At 52.7% G+C, this 18417-nt stretch overlaps 1 protein-coding gene across 1 annotated transcript; it reads right to left on the reverse strand.

Moving 5' to 3' along the window:
• Positions 1 to 64: 64 nt before the first annotated feature.
• Positions 65 to 16880, reverse strand: FOXP3 (forkhead box P3). The gene is made up of 11 exons (XM_003807260.6): positions 14056 to 16880; positions 7653 to 7884; positions 6784 to 6922; positions 6282 to 6369; positions 6108 to 6212; positions 5100 to 5187; positions 4814 to 4894; positions 3305 to 3455; positions 2517 to 2593; positions 1058 to 1159; positions 65 to 877 (listed from the first exon to the last, which is right to left on the reverse strand). The coding sequence occupies exons 1-11, from the start codon at positions 14253 to 14255 to the stop codon at positions 728 to 730; spliced, it is 1413 nt and encodes a 470-aa protein (XP_003807308.3). The 5' UTR covers positions 14256 to 16880; the 3' UTR covers positions 65 to 727.
• Positions 16881 to 18417: the final 1537 nt, after the last annotated feature.

Genomic DNA, 18417 nt, shown 5'->3' on the forward strand with positions numbered 1-18417 from the left:
TGTGTGTGGCTGTGTGTGTCTGCACGGGACTCAAGAGACCCACTGGGGGGCTGTGCGTGTGCATATGCGTGAGATACACAGGTGAATTCTAACAGGCCGTGTGTGTGAGCGAGCACGTGTTGGGACCTCAGATCCTGAGGGTACTGACGCTGCTTCTGTGTAGGCCTCTGGGCACACCCCTGTGTGACAGTGCCCCTGTGGGCCCTGAGGCTGGCTGTGGGTGCGTGCCTTGGGGTGTGTGGGTTGTCAGGGCTGTGCTTGTGTGTGATTGTGTGATGATGCAGCTTTGAGGTTGTTTGAGTGTACGGAGGCAGGCTCTCTGTGTTTTGGGGTTTGTGTTGAGTGAGGGACAGGATTGTGACATTTTGTGTGTCTGTGTGACTTTTCCAGCCCTGAAGCAATCTGTGCGAGCAGCTGAGGCAGGCTGTGTGTGGCTGGTTGTGAAGGCTTTGTTTGGCTGCAGGGCTCGACTGGGGGGTGTGTCTGGGGCGGAGGTGGGGGCTGGGGCCAGGACCGGGGCCCCTCTGAGCAGCCTTGGGGCAAAGGATATGATGGGGGAGGGGGTGGCTGCCAGCGGGGGAACAGGGGCCCTGGCAGGCAAGACAGTGGAAACCTCACTTCTTGGTCCCTGTGGGCACATCCAGGGCCTGTCATCCCTGCCCCCACCACCTCTGCCTCCCACCAGTTTGGCCCCTGTTCGTCCATCCTCCTTTCCTTGATCTTGAGGTCAGGGGCCAGGTGTAGGGTTGGAACACCTGCTGGGCCTCTGGCTCCGTTTCTTGCGGAACTCCAGCTCATCCACGGTCCACACAGCCCCCTTCTCGCTTTCCACCCGCACAAAGCACTTGTGCAGACTCAGGTTGTGGCGGATGGCGTTCTGTGGAAGGCCGGGGACAGGGAGCAGGTGGGCGTCAACCTCTGAGGCCAGCAGCCACCACCAACAACCCACATCCCGTTCCTCCCCAATGTGCCTATGAGCCCGGACCCAGGCCTGCCCACTTTGAGCTGCGATGGCACTTGAGGCCATCCCAGTCACCGCCACCTCAGAGGAGCTCACCTTCCAGGTGGCAGGATGGTTTCTGAAGAAGGCAAACATGCGTGTGAACCAGTGGTAGATCTCATTGAGTGTCCGCTGCTTCTCTGGAGCCTCCAGGATGGCCTGGAAGTTGGGGGGTGGGGTAAGGGGCACGTTCCCCAAAGTTGGGGTTTAGAGGGGCTATGACCTACCCCGAGCCATCTGACATGGGGGCGGAATTGTAGGGGCAGGTAATCAGGGACAGGACTAGATGTGGGGTGAAGCATGGGGTCAAAGATGGGGTTAGAAAAGGGGTGAAGTGTCGGGTCAGGCAGGGTTAGATGGGTGTGGGTATGGTTGTTCTGGGATTAGGTAAGGGATCAGGACTGAGGTTGGGAGTGGGGTCTTGTTCAGGGCTAGGGCTGAAGTGAGGTGAAAGGTCTGGGATGGAGTTGGAGTTGGGGTTCTCTGTGGAGGTGACATTTCAGGGTTGGGGAAGGTGAAGGGTCAGAAGTGGGGTCAAGGATTTGGAAGGGGTAAAGGGCCAGGCCAACTTAAGGGTCAGGGAAGGGGTGGGTTAAGAGTCAGGCTGGGGTGGACTCAGGTGGGGTGTCTAGGGGTGAGGGATGGGATGACTTGGCTTTAGGTCAGAAGCCAGAGATGGTTTGAATTATCGAGTATCTTACATGTCAGGGACATGGTTAGGTGGTTAGGCTCAGGGCAAGGATGTGGTTAGTTGTGGGGTTCGGTGTGGAGTGAGGCTGAGGGTCAGGGAATTTGATCAGTTTGGATTCAGGAATGGGATTACAGAGTCAGCGATGATGATTGCAGTGAGGCTATCAGTCAGGATGGGGCTAGGTCAGGGTTTCAGTTCAGAGACAGTCGGGGAATATCTGGTATCATGTAGGGGTGAGGTTCAGGCTTGGGGTTAGGTGTGGCGCTAGGATGAAGGTTCTGAGAAGGCATTGGGGAGGCTGAGATGAAGGAGTTGGGATGGGGTGATGAAGTTAAGGATCAGATGGGTGTTACAAGGAAAGGTTGGGAATGGTGCCCAGTTGGGGGTGTATTGACATACTGGGGTACGTTGGGGCCAGGGAAGGAGATGGGGTTGGGTTGGCATAAAGGCTGGGGAAGGAGTTAGAGTAAGAGCTGGGGTACGTTTAGGGCAAGGTGCAGAGATGGGGTTAGCTTTAGGCTATTTTATGGGTCCAGGAGAGGGTTAGGTATGGGGCTGAGGTGGACATCTGGAAAGGGGTAGGTTTAGGGTCAGAATTTGGCATGCTCTGGCCTGGATGGTGGTTTAGGTTTGGATTCGCGGACAGGTTTGGGGTGAAGCCAGCATGAGGGGTCACATTTGAGGCACGGCTTGGGGATCCTTGGGGCTGGGGCTTGGGAATGGAGGAACCTCTGAGGGCACTCAGAGGGAGACAGGAGTTTGGGAGGCAGGTCCCCCACCCCCTCTTTGTCTTCCTCCTCCTTGGGGCCGAGCTGCCCTGCTTACCCAGCGGATGAGCGTGGCGTAGGTGAAAGGGGGTCGCATGTTGTGGAACTTGAAGTAGTCCATATTGTGGAGGAACTCTGTCAGAGGGTGGGGATGAATCAAGCCCCATGCAGGACCTCCTAGCTAGCTCCCTGTCCCCTCCCCCTACAAGGTGAGTCTACAGGCCTGAGATCTCACCGTCAACACCTGTGTCCACGGGCACAGGTACTGTTTGCTGAGCACCTGACATAAGTTGTATCATTTATTCTTTGCACCACTTCTGCCAAAATAGTTCTCCCCGAGGTTGAAAAGAAGCGGAGTAACTTGCACACCAAAGGATGCAAGAGGTTAAATGGCAGAGCCAGGATGACAGTCAAGGTCTCTGATCCCTGCTAAGCCCACAGGCCAGGCCTGGTGGAGAGCAGTGGATAGGTGAGCTCGGGCGAATCCACCCCGATTTTCCTTGGTCAGGGGAGGAAAGGAGGTGCTCCTGGAATTACTTAGCAGGGTCCCTCCCTTCTGATGGCCGAATATAGTAGCTGGAGTCCAGAGTGGGTGAGGCATGGCCCCAATCCCCAAGGGAGTCAGGGCTAGGGGCCCGACACTCGAGACCATATGGGGGGCTTTCAGGCCACGGACATCCTGAAAGGAAGCTTTTGTGAGCGGATGCATTTTCCCAAAGGCTGAGTGGCAGCAGCTGCGGTGGTGGTGGTGGGAAGGGGCAGCATGGAGCTCCTTTGCACCCTCCACCCAGAGCCTGTCAGGATTAGGAGCTTGGGGGCACCGTGTAGTGCAAGGACCATTCTTACCTGGGAATGTGCTGTTTCCATGGCTACCCCACAGGTGCCTCCGGACAGCAAACAGGCTGTCAGGGGCCTCCCGGGGGCCAGACCAGGCTGGGACGACAGGGCCTTGGCTGCCAGCAGCTACGATGCAGCAGGAGCCCTTGTCGGATGATGCCTGGGGGAGGGGGAGAGGCTGGTGACCCAGAGGCTTAAACTTCCCACTTTTTACTTTTTATTTTATGTTTTTTATTTTTTTTGATACTGAGTCTTGCTCTGTCGCCCAGGCTGGAGTGCAGTGGTGCAATCTCGGCTCACTGCAACCCCCACCTCCCAGATTCAAGCAAGTCTTCTGCCTCAGCCTCCCAAGTAGCTGGGACTACAGGTGCCCGTCACTACGCCCAGCTAATTTTTGTATTTTTGGTAGAGATGGGGTTTCACCATGTTAGCCAGGCTGGTCTCGAACTCCTGACCTCATGTGATCCACCCGCTTCAGCCTCCCAAAGTGCTGGGATTACAGGCATGAGCCACTGCGCCTGGCTCCACTTTATTTTTAAATCAGTGTTTTTCAAAGCAAGGACGCCCTCTTCTAAATTCCAGTCTGAGGTGGAATCCCACAAAACAGCATGAGCCGTATTTATTAGAGCGCAGGTGCGGATGTCGTATGTGGCCACTGATGCTGGGACCATGAACTGGGGTTGAATAGGGCTCTTTACCACCCAACTGTGACCTTGGGAAAGTCACCTAAACCCCCCTGGCCTCAATATTCCTCATCTGTACATTCGCATCATGAGAAATAAATTACCACCAGCAAAGCGCTCAGAAACAGTGCCTGGCCTCCAGGGCTGGCTTCATGGGCGTGTGACCTATGTGGTTATGTGGCACCCTGTGCTTTGTTTAATGCTCTGTGGTCGCCATCTTGAAATCTGAACAAGGGGCCCTGCAGGTTACATAGCTGGTCCTGCTGGCACACAGCCTGCATCTGGCAAGTCTGGCTATTTGCATTTGCTTTAACAACTCAGGATCACAGTGTTTGGGGATCTTAGAGTCAGAGGGTTTTTTTTTTTTTTTCTTGAGACGGAGTCTTGATCTGTCGCCTAGGCTGGAGTGCAGTGTTATGATCTCAGCTCACTGCAAACTCCGCCTCCCAGGTTCAAGCAATTCTCTGCCTCAGCCTCCCGAGTAGTTGGGACTACAGACACCTGCCACCACGCCTGGCTAATTTTTTGTACTTTTAGTAGAGACAGGGTTTCACCATCTTGGCGAGGCTGGTCTTGAACTCCTGACCTCGTGATCCACCCGCCTCAGCCTCCCAAAGTGCTGGGATTACAGGCGTGAGCCACCACGCCCAGCCGGGGTCAGAGGGTTTGTAAGTAGAGGGGGACAGATTTCCAGGTTTGGGCATGTTTGGAGCTGGGGACAGGGGCCCCTAGCTCTCAGGACCTGAATGTGAGGTTAGGTTCCCTGCACCCTGCAGACCTCCTCCCTGCCCGCCAGCAGTCTGAGTCTGCCACCACCAGTCCTGGGGTCGCTCACCACAGATGAAGCCTTGGTCAGTGCCATTTTCCCAGCCAGGTGGGCCTGCATGGCACTCAGCTTCTCCTTCTCCAGCACCAGCTGTGAAATGGCACAAACATGAGGCCTCAGCCTGGCCCTTCTCTGCCACATCTTTGCCCAGGCTACGGTCTTCCCTGGGAGTGCCCGCTCCTCTTCCTTCCTTTATACCAGCCCTCGTCCCAGGTGAACTTGGTTTCTGGCACATGGTGGACAGAAGGTTTTGCGCACTATCCCTATCCCTTACCCTCCACCACCCTGGCATTACCTGCTGCTCCAGAGACTGTACCATCTCTCTCTGGAGGAGACATTGTGCCCTGCCCTTCTCATCCAGAAGATGGTCCGCCTGGCAGTGCCTAAGTAGGGAGAAGATTCCATGCAGGTGACCACGACAGGCCTGGTCTGGCTCAATGCTCTGAATGGGGAGGGCCCAGACCCTCTGGGAGTTCTCTCCTCTGAGCCCCAGCTCCCCTCCCCTCTCTACCTCAGTCTCCCTCTCACACACCTCGTTCCCTTAACACATGCCACTCAGCACCTACTGCATGTCAGGCCTGAACTCACCACTTGAGCCTGGCCAGAGTGCTGGAGATAATGTTGGAAGTGTGGTGAGTTGAGAATGGGCCAGGGAGGTGAGAGTGGGCAAAGCATTCTGGGTGGAGGGACGGCCTGTGCAAAGGCCTGGCTGCAAGGAGGACAGGACATGTGGGGTTGCTGCTAAGGGTTGTGTGTAGTGTGGTGTGTATTTGTGTGTGTGTGTGTGTGTGGGAGAGAGAGAAAGAGAGAGAGAGAGAGAGAGACATATGGGGGGACTGAGGGGAGGCAGCAGCAGCCATCTAGAGGAGCTAGAACTTTGGGGACAGTGGAATAAGGCTGGCATGTTGGCATGAGGAGTAGCAGGGCAAAGCAGTTAGGAGTGCAGATTCTAGAGCCTGGCTACATGGGTTCAAATCCCAGCTCTGTCACTCAGGAACTGGGAGATTTTGATCAAGACACTTAACCTCTTTGGCCTCAGTCTCCTTGTCTGTAAAATGGGGGTAAATAACAGCATAAACGTTTCTTATTATACATACGAGAAAACTGAGGTCGAGAGAAGCTAAGTAATTTGTCCAAGGTCACACAGCCAGTCAGGGATGGAGCTGGGATTTGAACCCACAGTCTCAGAGTTTAGCTCTTGCATCTTACTACTTATTGGGATGAAGCCTGAGCTGAGATCTGCACCCCAGACCTCTCCCCACAAGCCAGGGCCGGTGGACTGGCACAGGCCTGGGCCACTCACTTGAGGAAGTCCTCTGGCTCTTCGAAGACCTTCTCACATCCAGGCCACTTGCAGACACCATTTGCCAGCAGTGGGTAGGAGCTCTGGGGCACAGCCGAAAGGGTGCTGGGGGGACAGAGGGTGTCAGGGGAGGGGATAGGAGGGCGAGGATCCTTCCCAGCCCTGTCCACTGACCTGTCCTTCCTGGGTGCACTGGGATTTGGGAAGGTGCAGAGCAGTGCCGGCTCCCTGGACACCCATTCCAGGCTGGCCACGTTGATCCCTGTGGGTGGGGACAGGGCACCTCTGGAGGCTGTGGGCTGGGCTCTGGAGCTTGGCCCACAAGGCCTCTCATTTTGAGCTTCCCACCCTCCTGAGCCTCGAAAACCCTGACTCCCAGGGGGCTCTGCTGTCCCCAAAGTCCCAGGCTTCTGGCAGAGAAGCTTAAAGACGGCCATTCGCAGGTGCTGACATTTTGACTAGCTTTGTAAAGCTCTGTGGTTTTGTGATTTTGACATTCTGCATCTTTAAGGTTCTGCACCTGACGTTTTTTGGAGGGTGGAGTTTCCAAGCCTCTGAGACCTGACACCTTTGACCCCCAGAGTACTGCAATTCAGAATAGCCTACACTGCTCACAGCCAAGGATCTGGGGACTTGGGGGTTCTGTGAAGCCATGGGGTACGGGCTGAGGTGTTACCAGGTGGGAGGCCAGGCCGGGCCTTGAGGGAGAAGACCCCAGTGGCGGTGGTGGGTGGTGGGAGGCTGATCATGGCTGGGCTCTCCAGGGGGTGCACCTGCAGCACAGGGGTCCGGGCGTGGGCATCCACCGTTGAGAGCTGGGGGGCACATGTGGGCTGTGGTTCAGCCTGACTCGGGGCCCCTCCCCACAGTTCTCCCACCTGCTCCCTCCTCCCTGCCCATTCACCGTCCATACCTGGTGCATGAAATGTGGCCTGTCCTGGAGGAGTGCCTGTAAGTGGGGCAAGGGGCCCAGCCGTGCCCCGGAGGGTGCCACCATGACTAGGGGCAGTGTGGGCAGCTGGGCAGAAAGGCAGGTGGGTGAGAGGCCATCCTGATCCTCACTGTTCTGTGTCTAATTCAAATACTCTGCACTGCAAGCCCACATGGTAGATGCTATGATCATCCCCCTTTTACACGTATGGAAACTGAGGCTCATGGAGATCGAGTAACTTTTTAAAGATCAAACAGCTAATAAGTTGCAGAGCTGGCCTCAGCCCTGTCACCTCACCTACTTGGCCCCAGTCCTCTCCTCTTGTCACATGGGGATGGGGACACACAGCTATGCTCATGGGACTACAATACGGCCTCCTCCTCTCCTGAGACAGGGATTGGGAGGTTGGGGAGAGCCTCCAATCTCTGAGGCCTGGCAGGTGGGGATTTTCTTGGCCCTGCAACATCTGCATAAGTCACAGACTTGCCTGGGACCCAGAAACCACTTCCTGTGCCCCAGCCAGCCCCCCTCCCGCCCAGTGCTACAGTAAAGGTCGGCACCTGTAGGTCCAGGTACCCCACCCTGCCTGCCCCATCCTGGGCCCAGGGCCTCACCTGCAGCTGCGATGGTGGCATGGGGTTCAAGGAGGAAGAGGAGGCATGGGCCCCGCCTCGAAGATCTCGGCCCTGGAAGGTTCCCCCTGGGCCCCGGGCCCCCAGCAGGTCTGAGGCTTTGGGTGCAGCCCTCCAGCTGGGCGAGGCTCCTGGGGATGGGCCAAGGGCCAAGGAAGGGGCCGAGGGCTTGCCAGGCCTGGGATTGGGCATCGGGTCCTTGTCCAAGGGCAGGCTGCGTAGACAATAGGGGAAAGGAGTCACACGTGTGCTAGGGCGGTATGAGATACTCGACCACCTGAACCACGTGGACACTCCTCTAGTCAAAGCAGGCATTGGCTGGGACATGTCCCGAGGGGCCCCATAGTTGCACCCCAGCTCTGGACACACACACACACACACACACACACACACACACACCAAGAACACAGGTACATGTACATACCCACACATGCCCCACGTGCAGAGGTCCAGCACCTGGCTTGCCTGCCCACGCTAGCACAGCCCTGGTGTGGATGTGTCCTCTATGCGGGCAATGGTTGTTTCCCCCTCCACTTGAGAGCTGTTTCAAGCCTCAGGCCTCTAGCCCTCCCTGCACCCTGCACAGGCTGTGTTTGCTCATCTTGCCGGAGCTGGTCTCGGACTTTCTCCTGGGAGTCCTATTTTGCCCCAGTGACTAGGCATGGACTCAAAAGATTCATCTGGCTGCTGTGAGTGGGGCTAGTGAGGAGGCTATTGTAACAGTCCTGGCAAGTGATGATGCTGGCACAGAATGGGCTGGTGGCAGTGGAGAAGGTGAGAAGTGGGTAGATTCTGAGACTTAATCTGAAGCTGGATCAGGAGCAGTGCTAGCAGCTTGGATGTAGTGGGCAAGAGGGAGAGTCAAAGTGACATGGGTTTTAGCTTGAGCAGCTGGAAGGACCGAGCTGACATTACCTGAGATGGGGGACATGGCGGGGAGTTGGATTGGGTGCAAAAATGCAGGTGTGGATAGACATGAAGAGTCTGGCATTAAATATGTGAGTGGAGGAGCTGAGGGGGCAGCTGAATACGGGGGTCTGGATCTCAGGGCAAGGAGGCGAGTCCAGGAGTGTGATCATGCACGGATCCAGCATGGCAAGTGACAGAGAGGAGGAGAGACGGGGTCTCTTGAGCTGGGGCCTGTAGAAGCTTCTCTACCCAGCCCCTATCAGAGTTCACCCCAATTTCTGGCCCTCAAGCCTGGCTCATGCTACACCCCCTGCCTCAAATGCCCACTCCTTCTCCTCTTTCCCTGTCCAAGCCACGCAAGACCTGCTCTTCTATTGTCCTCACCTTGAAAGCCCTCCACAATGGCTCCGGGCCCCCTGCTGAGCCCCAGAACCTTCCACTCCCTGAGGGAAGCACTGGCTTTTCAGGATCCTATAATCCTGGTCTGAGAGGAAGCCAGAGCTGGAAGGGACTGCCCAGCCAACCCCATTATACAGAAGGGGATGCTCAGATGCCGAGTTCCGTAGTCCCATAGCGACTTGAGAACTCCACTTCTTTCTTTAGGAAGTATTTCCGTGTGCACATTTTATAAACTCTCTGGTGTGTGTGTGTGTGTGTGTGTGTGTGTGTGTGTGTGTGTGTGTGTCCATCTCCCCATTCCACCTCACAGCACTGAGTTGGGCACACAGCTGCTGAGAGCAGCCCGGGGGAGTATAGAAGGGTTCTGGGGGAGCAGTTGCTCCTTCCTTTCTTTGCTGTCACCTCCTGGGGGTGGTTGTCAGAGCTGTGGTGCTGAGGGAGATGAGTGTGAGAATCCAGGTATTAAGTTCTTAGTCTCCTGGGGGCTTAGAACATTACTGCGTGAGAAACAGGAGTGTGGGTCTGTGGAGGCTCCGAACAAGGGCCTGGGAGAGCACTGGTGAGATGAGAAGGTGAGTGAATGAATGAAGCCAGAGATGGGGTGATGCTCCTTCAAGCCAAGGAATAACAAAGATCGCCAGCAACCACCAGAAGCTGGGGGAGAGGCCTGGAGCAGCTTCTCCCTTATGGCCCCCAGAAGGAACCAACCCTGGCAACACCTTGATCTTGGACTCTGGCCTCCAGAACTGTGAGATGATCAATTTCTGTTGCTGAAGCCACTCAGTTGTGGTACTTTGTTATAGCAGCCAGAACAAACTAATACCGATTTCGGTGCAAATGGATGTTTTCCACCACTCTGGCCTGGCCCATGTGGCTGGCCTGCGGTCACTTCTGAAGCTGCCTGGACACTTGGCCAGAGCTAAGAATTCTCCCCAAACACATGTGGGATGGCCTGACTCAGCAAAGCATAGATACATTCTCAGACAGGGACATGGAGATGATCTGTCTGGGGGTAGAGGACCTAGAGGGCCGGGCTGGGCAGCCGGCTTCCTGCACTGTCTGTTGGGACGTCCCTTTCTGACTGGGTTTCTCAGAAGCTGAATGGGGGATGTTTCTGGGACACAGATTATGTTTTCATATCGGGGTCTGCATCTGGGCCCTGTTGTCACAGCCCCCGACTTGCCCAGATTTTTCCGCCATTGACGTCATGGCGGCCGGATGCGCCGGGCTTCATCGACACCACGGAGGAAGAGAAGAGGGCAGATACCCCACCCCACAGGTTTCGTTCCGAGAACTGGCTGCCCTGTCCTGCAGCAGGCTTGGCCCAGGTGGGGTGACATGGGTGCTGGTGGATGTGGTAGGTGATGTCCATCTGGCCACTATGACAAGCCCCTAGCTCTGAAGACCTGGCCCTTCTTGGGTTGTGGAGAGGACCCAGGTTTGAAGCTCTGAGACTGCCAGGCAGGCTCCACAGATACTGGGACCCCTGGGGTCTTCAAATAGTATAACACCAGGACCTCAGAATCATAGAACAGCATTTCTTAGATTTAAAGGATCCTAGAATCTCAAAACCACAGACTGTGGGGTCTACGGTCCCAAAGTCTCAGTATGTGTAGGCCAGTGTCCCTGGTGTCCAAACTCCTTGGAACCACCTGAAGGTCAGGCAGCTTGCTGCTTCATAGGGCCTCTTGCCTACCAGGCCTGGAAACACAGCCAGCCTCCCTAGGGCCTCAGTCTCCCTGTCCACTCTGGAACAACGTTCCCAAATACATGGCCACTCCGCCAGAGATGGCAACAGGGGGAGGAGGAGGTTGAGGCTGGTGTGCCTTTGGTCTGGGCCTCATGGGGGGAGCTGGAAAAGCCTCAGCCTTCGCCAATACAGAGCCCATCATCAGACTCTCTAGAGGGGCCCCACAATCAAGGTTTTCGGGGACCAGCACCAGCTCTGGGGACACACAGCCTGACTGACTGACATGCCTCCATCATCACCACGCTCTGGCCAACTAGGCCTCCTGACCTATGGAGTCCGGGGCCTCACCTAGCCCAGCTCTTGTGAGGCTGGGCCCCAGACTGTGATCGTGGATCGTCCAACCTGTGGGAAGTTGGGGTCCAACGTGTGAGAAGGCAGAAGGGGGAATGGTAGCCCAGGTTCCCCTTCCCCCTTCTGGGTGCTGAGGGGTAAACTGAGGCCTGCAGTTGGGGAGAGAGCCAGAACCAGGGTCCCACCTAGAGTCCTGAGATCTAGGCTTGGATTTCAACTCTGCCGCTGCATTTCGGTGAGGCCCTGAGATCTCTGGTCTTCAATTTGCCCTTCTACACTGAGCACGGAGAGGCGTGGAGTAGACAAGGGCCAGGGCCCTTCTACGCTGTGTCTGGTTAAGTCATTAGGTGTCTGCAGGGCTTCAAGTTGACAAGTGCCCCTCTATCCAGGGGACTGGCTGAGAGATAGGGATACATAGAGACAAAGAGACACACACAAAGACCGAGCAAGAGAGAACAAGAGATAGTGAGAGACATTGAGAGAAATGGACACATGCATGGAGAGCCAGAGTGCATGTGTGCAAGAGGAGGATTGCCTCAAATAAGAACATTTGCTGGTCTCTGGCTGGTTCAACTGATGCTGCCTGAAATAATCAAGAATAAAGAAGGGCAAGGTGCCAGGGACGCCCATGGCTGGGTATTGAATTGTATTGCAAAGCAACAATCAGCAAAACAGTGTGGCCCTGGTATAAGAACAGATACTGGGGAAGAGAACAGAATAGAAAGCTTGGACATGGACCCACATATGGAGAGAACTGAATTTGTGATGAATGTGGCATTAAACTGGAGGACCATGGAGGATGGATTGTTTAACAAATGTGTCTGAGATAATTAGGGAGAAGATAAAGTTATTGAGTGAATAGTCAGTCCATTATCCCAACAACCCCTCCCTGCCCAGTTTGAAATGTCACCATCATCATATACCCTAAAATGCCCAGATCCATTCAAGATATAAGTTTTAACACCTAATGCTGATCTTGGGTTTATTGTGTGTCAGGCCTTGTGCTAAGTATTTACTGTGGTTAAAAATTTTAATCTAAACAAAGACTCCTGAGGAAGGTACTATTATAATCATTGCAGTACATATGAGGAAATGGAGGTATGGAGAGGTTAAGTGCCTGGCTAAAAGTCATACATAGGGCTTGGGGTGACGCTGGGTTTGTCCCAGACAGTCTGGCTCCAGTACCCACACTCTTAACCTCTATAGTAAATGGAAAAAATGAAGCCATAAAAGAGACTAGAAGCCAACATAGGTGAACATTTATCTCATTTTCAAGTAGGAAAGGACTTTCTAAGCACAAAACCAGAGACAGAAGCCACAGAAAAAAAGACTAACCTATTTGACTGTATAAAACCATCATAAGCATCACAAAAAACACCATAAACAAATAGAAAAAAACAAATGATGAATTGGGGAAAATATTTGCTATATATGTAATGGCTGATGAAAGGTTAATAACCATTCCAAATAAAGAGCTGTGGCAAATCAATAAGAGAAAAATAAGATGAACACCCTATTAGGAGTAAGGACATGACCAGACAACCAAAAAAAAAAAAAAAAAAAAGCACGAATGGCCAATAAATAGTAAAAGTAATCACAAGATGCAAATTTCAACAATGTGATAATGTGTTTTTCTTACCTGTCATGTTGGGAAATAATTAAAACATAATAATACTCACCTAGGGTTAGCTTAAGTAGAGGGAGCATAAAATAGGACAACCTTTTGGAAGGAGAATTTGCAGAGAGGGTCATAAACTTTAAAAATGCACGCCCCCTTTGCCCCAGCAACTCCCTTTTCAGGAATCCAAGGAAGCAGTCAGGGATGTTTATAGAAAAAAACGAGAAACAACCGGAATGTCCAACAATCGGCACTTGGTCAAATCAATCAAAGTTCATGCTGATGTGAGGACCGTCTTGTCCATCATGAAAGATCATGTGTTCAAACAATTTTTAGTAAGCTTCAAAAACACTACTGTTAATTGAATAAAGCAGGAACAAAACCAATATATAGCATGATTCTAATTTGGTTACAGAAATACTAATAGCTAACACTTCGTGAGCACTTACTGTGTGCCAAACGCTGTGCTAAGCTTGCAGAATCGAGCTCACCCCAGCCCTGAACAACCTGTTTGCTTCCTGAATATGGACTCTGGTCACACACATGCAGTCCTGGGGTAGGTCCACACAGCTAAACTACGGTTGACAATGGTGTGAAGTGCTCCCTGCCCCCCCGCCCCAAGGGTCTCCTCTAAAGCGATACAAGCAAAGTTCAGTTAAGTGCTCAGCTTGCCCCGGCACCTTGCAATCCTCCTGCTACCAGGGTGAACAGAACTGATGCTCACTCTCATAAAATGTAAAGGTCCTCGGCGACATTACTATTATTAAATGCCAGCTGTGTACAAAGCTCTAGGCTGGATGCTGGCTGGGAAGGCAGGTGGGGGAAGGCAAGAAAAGAGAGCGGGAGAGATGGAGGAAAGGAGATCGATGGAGTGTGGTCAAGATGGAGGAGACAGAGATAGGGGAGATGGTCAGAGGCCAGGGGAGATGCGGGGAAAGAGAGTCTGAGTGTAGCGACAGACAGATGGCGGGAGAAAGAGAGGCAGAGAAACATGTAAAAGAGCAAGACAGGGTGAGCAGAGAGACAGAGAAGGATGAGAGGCATCAAGAGCTAAGAGACAAAGAGATGAGAGAGATGCAGTTGAAATTTTCAGTTGCACCTGGACAGCATTTCAAGTTGTTCAAAGCTCTGAAATCCATAAAGACTGGCAGCTGACATATTTTAAAAATCCTATCCATCTACGTATCAATTGATGAATTCATTTATTTTTGCCCCTGCCCATGCATTAAGTACTTCACCTTTAAGTCTTCTGCCATTTATTCTATTATTATTTTTTTAAAGACCTTACCTGGCTGGAATCACGGTAGCTGGGTACATCCCACTGTACCAGAGGGCCCCTGACCCCCCCGCCGTGCCTACCTCCCTGCCATCTCCTCCAATGGGGCCCACATCTGGTAGGGGAGAGCGGGGACACTCACCTTGGTGAAGTGGACTGACAGAAAAGGATCAGCCTGGCTTGTGGGAAACTGTCACGTATCAAAAACAACTTTGCTTTTATACCGAGAAGAAAAACCACGCTGTACGGTGTGGAAGCCGCAGACCTCTCTCTTCTAATAATCCAAATTTTTTTTCGATGAGTGTGTGCGCTGATAATCACGGGGTGGGGGGGGGTTCTCATAGTTTTTTTTCTCTCTCTCTCTGTGTTTCTCCTTTTCTTGATTATGAGACTTAAACGGAAATTTTGAAATTTTGGGTTTTTTTCTTTGCCCTTTACGAGTCATCTGAAAATATGATTTCTTCCCCTCACCACAGAGGTGAGAGGTATCAATGAGATAATAGGGCTCATGAGAAACCACAGTTTTTAAAACAAAAGTGTATAGAGTTTGAAAAAAAAAAAAACAAGGGAAAAGAACTAAAATAAATCACAGGGCCAACCCGAGGCAGGCAGAGACACCATTCTGTGAGTGAGAGGATATTTGAGGGTCTCTGGGGAAAGAAAGAGAATCTGAAGCTCTATGTGTGGATGGGAAATGCCAGGGAAAGAGACAGAATAGGGCTGGGTTCCCAGAGGCCTCGCCCTACTCCAGGCCTCAGTTTCCCTATAGATGGAATTGATATGGTCCCCATTGCTTGAACTACCCGGCGAGGGGAGTTCTGCACCCCCTGCAACACCCCTCCCACAGAGGGTGAGGGGCATGTAAGTTACTTCACGGAGGAGAAAGCGGAGAGCCCACTGTCATCCCCTAAAATTCATGGACTCGAAGAGTCGGAGAATCCCTGGCTCCCAGAATCTACTGACAGTTACTGAATGAGGAAAGAGAGAAAAGTCTCGCCTCATCACGTTTTAGGGCTTGAGTGCCCTGACCCAGCCACTGTCCCACTGGGAAGGTCCCTAGCAGGTCCCCAATATTAATGCATCCATCCTCACGATGAACCCCAGAGGCCCACTGGGACCCTGACCCTCTTGTTTCAGGAACATCATGGCCTGATGCTTCTGAGGCCCTCAGCCTTTGGGGTCTTTTACTTCGAAAAGCCCCAGTTTCCAAGGATTTAGGATTCCAAATATCCGCCATCATCTCAGTAGCTGATGTTTATCTTGAATTTTCCATGGGTCAGATACAGTGCTGAACATGTCTCACAAGTGATCATGTTCAATCCTCACCATGGCCCCTTGAGCTCCATCTCATCATTATTGTATTCCTGTTATACAGATGAGGGAAACGGAGGTATAAGTAGTCAAGCAACTTGCCCAAGATCACAGAGCTGGCGAGTGTGGGTCCCGCTTTCTTTGGTGCTGGGCTTTGAAATCCCCAAGCTTTCCTGAACTTGATGTTCTCAGGTTTTAAATTCTAGGATGTGATGGCAGGGAGATCCTGGGATTTGGAGAGTCCTTGGAGACTTGAAGCTTGTGAGGCTTTTAGGTTGTCCAGGAATTGGCGGCTGCATCTCTTGACCTCAGCAGGCACTCTATCCAACCACTGGTCAGCATGGTAGACCAGCCCCCAGGGGCTTCTCCTGGCAGGCCATGGTGAAGACTTCCAGCTCCCAGCACCCTGCAAAGCCCAGGGTTCTAGTCGTCCAACATCCACTCCAGCCTTCTACAAGACTGGCTTCAGACCTGGGGAAGAGAAATTGGAAAGGGCTTTTTATTTACATGGTACAAATCTGGTGGCCAAGACCCACCCCTTCACCCCTTTGCCCCCTTTCCTCCCCCAACCTTCTAAGCCCTCGTAAAAAGGAGGGCCTCTTTCCTCAACTCAGACTCACCCTTCTGGAAAAGCCCAGAATGGGCCTGATGGCCTGGCTTTGTGAAGACAAGAAAAAAAAAAAAAAAAAAGAATAGAAAAAAAAAGACCTTAAAAAAATCAGCCAACAACAATTAAAAAAAAAAAAAAAAACACCCAACCCTCCCCACCATTAGTTCAAAACAAAACTTTCGCTGGTTGAGGCTTCTGAGTTGGTGGGACACATCTGAGACCCAAAAATGGCTTGGGTGTGTTGGACAGCCAGGGGAGGCACCAAGGTGGGATGAGGTCCCCTGCTTGGAGGCCTGCAGGGACCCTGTGAACAGCAGGTGTTTAACAGATGTCACGGCATGTGGGAGGGAGCAAGGGAGGGGGTGAGGAGCATGCATGTCAGGAAGGAGTCCTGGGGAGCTGATTCTAGTGATGGCCCCAAGGTTAATGACCCCTTGCAGTGATGGTCCTAAGGTTAATGATCCCTTGCACTGATGTTCCCATAGTTAATAACCCCTTGCTCCCTGCAGACTTGGGTCGGAATGTTCCCTACACCTCCTGCGTAATTATAAACCAGGCCAGTTCTATCAGCGGAGGCATTGTTCCCTGCCCCAGCACCTGTCCCCCTCCTGGAAAAGGGGGCTAGTTTTCTCTCTCAGGATCAGAGGTGTGGGCTGCATTCTCCTTATACCTTCCCCAGACCATCTGTCCCTTACTGTCACTCACTCCATGAAAGAGAGTGGCCAGAGATATAGGAGGCAAATGAAGTGAGGATGGTGGCCGAGAATGTGAGCTGGCCCCTTGGGCAGGCCCAGGGTGTGAGAGGGAAATGCTACGGCTGCTGAAAGCCAAGATCCTTGCAGAATGGGGGCTGGGGTCAGGAGGGCAGAGAGGGGTAGAGGTCGCTACCTCCCCTCTATACTGGACTATATCCTCTCTCATGGAGGGCTTCTCGGGAAGGAGACTGGGAGGGCTGGGAGTTGGGGGTGAGTAGGCAAGATTAAACGGGTCAGGAAAAGTCCCCAGAGACAGGGGCCTCTGACAAAGACTTGAAGGAGATGAGGGAGGGAGCCAGCTAGATATCTGAGGAACTCCAAAGGAAACAGCCAGGGCAAAGGTCCTGAGGTGGGAATGTACCTGATTTGTTCAAGGTCTACAAGGGGGCTGGTGTGGTTAGTGTGGAGAGAGCAAGAAGAGAAGCTGGAGGTGAGGTCAGAAAGGGGACTCGGAGGTTAGACCACGCAGGACCTTGTAGGCCATGGTAAGGACTTTGGCTTCAACGCTGAGTGAGGAGGAAGGCATGACAGGGTTGCAAGCAGAGGAGAAACACAAACCGTGTTAGGATTTAACAGGAAGCCCCTGAATGCTGAGTGTACAATGGGGTCTAGGGCCTGAATGTGGAAGCAGGGGACCAGCAAGGAGCTGGCTACTGCAGTAGTCTAGGTGACTGGTGATAGTGCTGGCAGTGGAGGTGGTGAGAAGAGGATGGATTTGGTAAATATTTTTAATAGACAGCCAAAAGGATTTGTTGAAGACTGAGAGTCTTGGAGCCAGATCGGGACAGACAATGCCCAAACCAGGTGGGCAGGAAGGAGTCCCTGGACTATTTGCCAGCTTGAACTTTTAGGTGAGAAAAAGATAAAGTTCTGTCTTGCTTAAGCCCCCATTATTTTATGATTTTTCTGTTACTTGCAGCTGAACATATTCCTTTCTAACTCATGGACATCCTGGACATGGAGACCTGGGGAGAGGGGCTGCTGGAAGGATCACCTCCCTCCTAGGATGCTGTGAGGTTCTAATGAGATAACAGCATGCTCAGAACCTGGCACTCAGTACGTGTTCAGTAAATCTTCCCAGGATGGAGAAGGAATGTATGAATGGATGTGTTCAGCAGACAAAAGCTGCAGTTGAGTTCCCACAGAAGGTGAGACCCCAAAGGGAGAGCGAAAGGAGTTTACTAGATGGAAGCAGCAGAAGGAACAGCACTCTCGGGAGAGGGAACAGTAGAAGCAGAGATGGCGGGACAGAAAGAAGGGAGGTGAGGCCCCTGTGGGGTGTGGAGTGTCAGGTTGGGCAAGAAGGACAGGGCTTTGATTGTGATTCCATTAGTCAGAAGCTACCCATATGCCCAATCAACTTCTGGTAGCACACAGTCAGGTCAGTGTTTGCTGAGCTGAAATTTAAAAAAGTGAATCCTTCAGAAAGTTAAATTTCCTATTCGGCCATTCATTCAACAATAGTATCAAGTCCTGGAGAGTGCTTGCGGCTAACAATCAGGGGCATTCTTGGCTTGTGGCACTGCTCAAGAAAAGGTTGTAGTTGGGCAGGGAGGACCCAGTAAGTAACTAACTGCAACAGGACAGTCATTTTCACTTTCCTAGTTCACACACCAAGGTGTGGTCTAGGCCTTCAGGGGCTCTGGGTATTCCTGGGGCAATGGGGAGTCACGGAGGGTTAGGGAGAGGGTAACCCCATCCCTGAGAAGCACATTTTTCCTAATGGCTGCCTGCGTTCTATGGTTCTGCTGTCCGGCCACCCAATACCTCAGACTCTGCCTACACAGCGTCCTCCTCTCCAGCCTCCTTATTGGCTACTCATGCCTCC

The sequence above is a fragment of the Pan paniscus genome, chromosome X, assembly GCF_029289425.2.
Source record: "Pan paniscus chromosome X, NHGRI_mPanPan1-v2.0_pri, whole genome shotgun sequence".
NCBI lineage: Eukaryota > Metazoa > Chordata > Mammalia > Primates > Hominidae > Pan > Pan paniscus.

Excerpts from the sequence above, each read along its gene's own strand:
- FOXP3 (XM_003807260.6), bottom strand. The coding sequence starts at position 14,255 with ATGAGAACCCCCCCCCACCCCGTGATTATCAGCGCACACACTCATCGA. Across the intron at positions 7,885-14,055 it reads TGTCAGTCCACTTCACCAAG|CCTGCCCTTGGACAAGGACC; the intron begins GTGAGTGTCCCC and ends TTGTCTACGCAG. Across the intron at positions 6,923-7,652 it reads TGCCACCATCGCAGCTGCAG|CTCTCAACGGTGGATGCCCA; the intron begins GTGAGGCCCTGG and ends TGTGCCCCCCAG.